Raw genomic sequence first — 6,269 nt, 5'->3', positions numbered from 1 at the left:
AAGCTCATTCGGCCAAGAAATTCCGCATGGAATCCACCCAGGCTATCAGTCTCCCTTTATCAGTCAGCACAAATTCCAGCAGACCATGTAGTCCTGACCCTGCAGAGGTTTTGTTAGATTCTGAACCTTCAGAAATTAGCACTGAAACAGTCTAATCACATAGAATATCTGGGTCTAATCCTAGACACAGTTCAAGCCAGAGTGCCTCCCACCCAGAAGCTTCACACTCTGCTCCCAGACTCGTACTCTTCAGTCCAGGAGTCATCCGATTCTTTGCCTTTGCATGAACAACCTGGGGCTGGTGGTAGCCTTTTTCCAAGCAGTCCCAATTGCACTCCAGACCACCTCCATGCAACATTCTGTCAGAGGGAAAGTTGATCTGTGGATAGACTGATTTGTCTATCAGCGAGGACTATGTTTACTTATGGTCTAATGTGCTTCCCTCACATCTTTTGGGGGATCCTCATGATGGATGCCTGCTGATAGTGGGAGGTGTTAAATAGAGGCTGGCAAAAAAATGATTCATGTAGCTACAATATTGAAGGAGCGATAAGCTACTATAATACTATGTTTTGGGGAGTGGAGGCTTTATTACACTTCTTTTTTTTAGGTATATTTTTCAGTTTGGTAGGTATTTATGAAAATGTCACTGCTTATCAGTTTTGTAATAACGGTTACTATATTTTACTCAAATACTGTAATATTGCTTAATCTTGGATCTCTTTCTGTCTGTGCTGTCTTTTCAGGTACCAGCTCAACTCCATTCATCTTTGGCGTAAATCAGTCAGCACCAGCTGCACCTGGCCTGGCTGCTGCCACTTCTGTACCAACTTTTGGGAAAACTGTTGCCCAAACTAATGCCCCAGCTTTTGGTGCGCCTGTGTCTGGCTTTCCCTCTGGTTCCCAGACTGCCCCAAGTTTTGGGTCTATGTCAAGCACTGTACAGCCCCCAGGCTTTGGACAGCAAAGTACACAGCCTACTTTTGGAGCCAATGCAGCTCCTCCTGCTGGTATGTAGAAAACCTTTCTTCAGAAGCTACATGTGAATTTCTCTGATAATAAAGCCCACTCGGGTGGAAGTGCAGCTCTTACACATCGCTTTTTCAGCAATGCAGTTTTGTTTTTATTTTTTTAACTCAAGTCCCATATATAACCTTTTTAATCTCTTATATCTTATACAAATTTTAATTCATAGGGTGCAAGAGTAGAAAGCATGTGAATTCTAGTTTGAAAGTTTTTTTTTTTTTAAATATGGTTGGCTTTGTATTCAGTTGTAATAGTCTAGGCTCATTTACAAAATATCGTACACATGATTGTCGTGTTTAAAAATGATTTGGAAGAACCCTAGTTAACCTGATAATAGTGGCTTGTGAATACTAGTGTTACCTTCTATATACAGAGAAAACATCCTCTATATTGAAGTTATTTGCATACTCCATAATGCTTGTATTCCAGTCTTAGCAGTCTGTCTTAGCTTAGTACAGTCTTAGCCGTCACCTTTACAGACATGAAGTAAGCAAAAATAGGTGGTTTTTATGCCAAATCATATTCCAGTCTTTTTTGGAAGCACCTTAGTCGATCTAGCCATCACAATTCTGTTTTTCCTTTCAGAGATAGATTGACTTCTGTTAATATGGATTCAACAATACCGGTCTTCCTTTTGGAAACACCTTAGTTGATCTGGCCATTGCAGTTCTAGTCTTCCTTTTCGATTCACCTCAGTTGTTGTGGCCGGCACCTCTTTTCACCTTTTACATTTTGTCCAACTGTGGGCTGGTTGAGAAAGCTGGACCATTTATCACCAGAACTCCTTGAGATCAAAGCTGCTTTTTTTTCCAATTTGCTTTGAGTAGGTGAGAGTTAAAGCTGCTGTCAGCATTTTTTTGCCATCGGTTTCTCATTGGGACTTAACAGGAAGCGAGAGGATCTCTTTCCAATGTAAAGAAAATCCCCTTTTTAGAGTTAGCATTGGAACAATTGTCCCTATTGGAAGATTTCCCCTCTATTTCTGTTCGGGTGCCAACAAAAGTATTTACCCCTTTATTCCCATGGATATTGATCCGGTCAATTGAAGCGTAAATCTGCTTACGTGGGATAAAATGGCATTTCAAAACTTGACTGTGGTTCTTTCCCTGCACCACTCTATCCAAATCGGAAAAAAAAAAAAAAATTATATATTTTTGAATATTTAAGCCTAGCATTGTGCCAAATAGGACTTTTTGAGAGACCACATGAACAGACCCAGCAAAGCTTTCAATACATAATTAAACCAAGCTTAAATCGTGAGTGTGTACATTGCTTTGTACAGTTTCAATTAAACACTACACAGATTACCCCCTTCATTTTAAATACTGTCCACTTACGCGTCCTATAATTAGATAAAAGACCCAGCAAGTGATGGGGACAGCTTCTGCTCACCCAGGCATTCTGCTAAAGTGAAAGAGTTCCATAGCAATGGCGAGGATTGCTTTCACCTACTTATGTCCACAAGTGTGCAGTTGAGTATTCCACTGGCCTTTACATGGAATGGACGGCAATAAATATGCTTCACCCACAGCCAAACATCAGGCCCTGCCCGCGGCACTTGTTTTTTTATTTTAATTTTTTTTTAACTTAAAGCTCTTTCCCCCCTTTTGGCAGGTGAGAGGCAAGGTGTGATGGCCATGGCTTCAAAGGGGGGAAAGACTGGTCAGTAGGGTTGCCACTTCTCCTGGCTTCAGAAGCAGAGTGTGCATCTAGCCAAATGGCTTCAATGCTCATTAACATTTAGCAAAACATTCATCTAGATTCTAAAGATGCATACTTTGCTAAATGTTTATGTGCATTGAGCCATTTGACATCACACTTTAGCAGGATGCAAGGCCCCACTTGCCTACAATGCACTGCAGCGCACATCTGCACCAGCTGATACTGCACCGCCACACATTTCTGCACTGACAGATAACACGCTGTGCTCACATCTGCTTTGGCTGACTCCACATCTATGCCCATTTTTGCACTTTAAGCAGCATGCAGTTCTCCACTCGTCAACAATGCAGCTCCACACACTTATGCATTCGCCAACACCACACCCCCACGTATTTCTGCACTATTTGGCACTGCATGTCCGCACACCTCTGCATTACCACAGACTATCAGTTCCAATGCACACTTTTACACTTGCTAATATCCCAGTAGTGTGCACTTCCTTATTCATAGACACTTCAACAACATGCATGTCTTCACTCGCTGACACTGCAACATTGTGCACTTCTATCGACAACACGACAGTTTGTTTTTCTGCACTCGCCTACAATGCATCTACCTGTGATTTGGCACTTACTGACAGTGCAACGATGCACTTATGCAGTCACCAATACATGTATAACAACTGGGTGAAACAGGTATTTATGAAGCCAACTATAGTTGGGGTCAGCTTGAACGCCTTGATTTGAAAGCTTTGATGGGTCTATTCAGGTGAGCTTCAATTTCATTGTATTACAGTACTTAACTGAAACTTTTTGGGACGATGACTATTTTTATTTTGATTTGGTTACAATTTTCTACTCATGATTTGTAAATGTGATTTCCAAATGTGATTCCTGTCCTATGTTCTTGTACAACAGGGTTGTAACAAATAAATATTTTTGTTTTCAGGTGGTTCTTTTCAGTTTGGAGGTGCAAACTTCAACTTTGGTGGTGCAAGCTCAACAGGAGTATTTACTTTTGGTTCAAATTCTGGTGCTAACCCGGCACAGCCTGGCAATTCTAGTTTTGCATTTAATCAGACTCCATCCTTTAATATGGGGTAAGCATAATTTACTTTAAGCAGTATATTTCCAATTTGAAATTCATCTTCAGGGTATGTACAATACTGTTTCTTGTCAATTGAGGGAAACAAAGTCTTTAACCTTCAGGTTACACTTCCGCTTACAAGAGGGTTGGATACTGGCATAAATTTAAAAAAAGCTAGCCTGTAGGACAGCCCAGGATAACCTCCCCCACTACCAGCATGTCTGTTTTTTGGCAGAATCCTAGGATGGATGTCTTCAGTGTGTGGGCTTTGGGGAAATATTAGGGGTCTAAACAGACCCCTGATATTTCCCTTTTTAAAATAGAAAGAGATTGAGGACACAGAGTCCGCAATCTTTCTGCAGCCCATGTTCTAAATTAATAGGAAGCCTCTATACCGAGTGTTCCTGTTCATAACTTGAGGTCATAGTATGTTTACTGTATCCACAATCATGAATGAATAGGAAGTGATGTAGATCACTTCCCATTCATTCATGATTGAGGACACAGTAAACATACTCTGTCCTCCAGTTATTTACAGTACAAACGCTCAGCGATCAATAATTGTGTTTGTACCTGCTCTCTATCCTGGATCAGCTGTCACAAGAGGCTGAGCGAGCGGTGTGGGGAGAAGAGCTCTATCTGAAAACTGACTCCTCCCCCGCACTGTCAGCCCGCCTCCTGTGACAGCATTGAGAGCTGTCTCCGCCCACACACAACGCTCTCCTGATCTGTCACAGGAGGCTGAGCGGTGCGGGGAGGACAGACGCCGGCCATTCACAGCGCTCTCCTACCGTACCGCTCAGTCTCCTGTGACTGTTTCTCTCCTCCCTGCTGGGACACAGCAGCGCCCAGCGGGATGGAGAGAAACCAGGGATTTTGGCCAAAAAAAGGCACTTTCGGACGATACTTTTCGCACACATTTTTTTTCGTCCAGATTCTTCTCTACATTACTGCTGGAGCGGTCTGTTTGCAGCGTTGAGGTTGCCCTCAAACTGGCTATTGGAGTACTACATCTGGGTCCTGATGGCTTCCATGTTATGGGTTCCACATGAGATGCTTTTTGGACTCTGTTCTAGAAAAGGTTGGCTGTGGAGTGCTTTCCGAGTTCAGAACCGCTGGCATTGAGTACACTGTGAATAGGCCAGTTGGGCTAATCACCAGGAGCTACCATTTACTTAAATTGTTCGGTTTAGTTACTCCCCCCCCCTCATTGTGGCAGACCGATTTTCTTCTATAACTGGGGACCAGGTTGTCCCTTGCATGGTAGCTCTGGAGTGGGGAAGTATCGGCTAATGCGACTCTGCTCCCTCCGCCGCCGCAGCCTTGCTTTCTACAGCACTGGCCTCCTTTTACCGGTACACATTACAGTACCGTACCATTACATTAAGCAGTGCCTTCAGGGGGACAGCAGTTGGTGAAGTATGGTACTGGAGAGCTCCCTGTCACTGCGCTGGCCAGAGGGAGTCTCCAGTCATCCCCTTAATAAAGTATGTCCCTGCAGGCTGATACCATCTCTCCTGCTCTTCAAGTTCCCCCTCACCTGCTACCACCCAACTAGGTCTTGTTTTTGGGGTAGGTCTTCTATTACAGGAATCTTGAAAAATAGTGCTAGGTCTTACTTTCGGGGTAGGTCTTATTTCCGGGGAAACAGGGTACTTCCCACCTCCAATAAGTAAGGACAATTTAGAGGTTCCCCAAAAGTAGGGACATTTTTAAAAACGTACCGTGCTATCAGAGAAAATGAGGTAGCCTCTGCCCAGTAAGCCTTCTCATAGATTGGATCTTCAGAGACAGGGCAAGCACTGAGGCAATGCCCAGGGCTTGGGACCTGTTGAGCGCTCTGTGGCTAATTTGTTACCAATGGGACCTGGAAAGCACCTTACAATTAAACCCAGTGCCTGAAGGTCACTTCCAAACTACTCCTACGGAGTACAGATGCTGCACTCCAAAAGTCGGGCTCAGGGCGGCTGCGTTACATAGCTGCAATCAGACCAACTCTAGCAGCGATGGTGGGGAGTCTTGATGAAAGAACATGAAAGTAAAATGGTGCTGGCAAAAATAGGTTCATCTTTTACACAACTGAGCTGAAGAAAAGACGCCCATCCTTCTAGAACACTTGCAAAAAAAAACCCAGATATGCTGATAACGGGTGGTTATCCTGGGATGCCCTTCCGTTTGCCTGTGTCCCAATACTCCTGTAGGTGGCAGTATAACTCAATGTGCCCCTCAATTAACACAAAAGAAATGACTATTTTTTTCACTCTTCTAATATAGTGAACTTAGAAGTGAGATTTATAGAATCTCGCAAATGTTCCTTCCACTATTGGATCACACTCTTAACTTGTCCTTCTAAGGTATAGAGAACAAGCCATTTATTGTGTTTATATCTGGAGATTAATGATATAGTAGAGGGGACCGAAATAGAGGAAGCAAAGAAATACCCAAGTAGTGTAGCTCTGAGGTGGTGAGCAAAGGCTTCTCGTTCAAGACTGATA

General features: G+C 43.3%; 1 protein-coding gene across 1 annotated transcript in view; it reads left to right on the top strand.

Moving 5' to 3' along the window:
* Positions 1 to 6,269, top strand: part of NUP153 (nucleoporin 153) — a 69,952-nt gene that overhangs the window by 62,451 nt on the left and 1,232 nt on the right. Inside the window, exons 20-21 of the mRNA XM_018559625.1 lie at positions 747 to 1,010; positions 3,637 to 3,787. Coding sequence (XP_018415127.1) covers positions 747 to 1,010; positions 3,637 to 3,787 — 415 coding nt within the window. The remainder of the gene's footprint in view (positions 1 to 746; positions 1,011 to 3,636; positions 3,788 to 6,269) is intronic.

The sequence above is a fragment of the Nanorana parkeri genome, unplaced genomic scaffold (genome assembly GCF_000935625.1).
Source record: "Nanorana parkeri isolate BGI_ZX_2015 unplaced genomic scaffold, ASM93562v1 scaffold408, whole genome shotgun sequence".
Taxonomy (NCBI): Eukaryota; Metazoa; Chordata; class Amphibia; order Anura; family Dicroglossidae; genus Nanorana; species Nanorana parkeri.
This window is presented reverse-complemented; position numbering and strand designations above follow the sequence as displayed.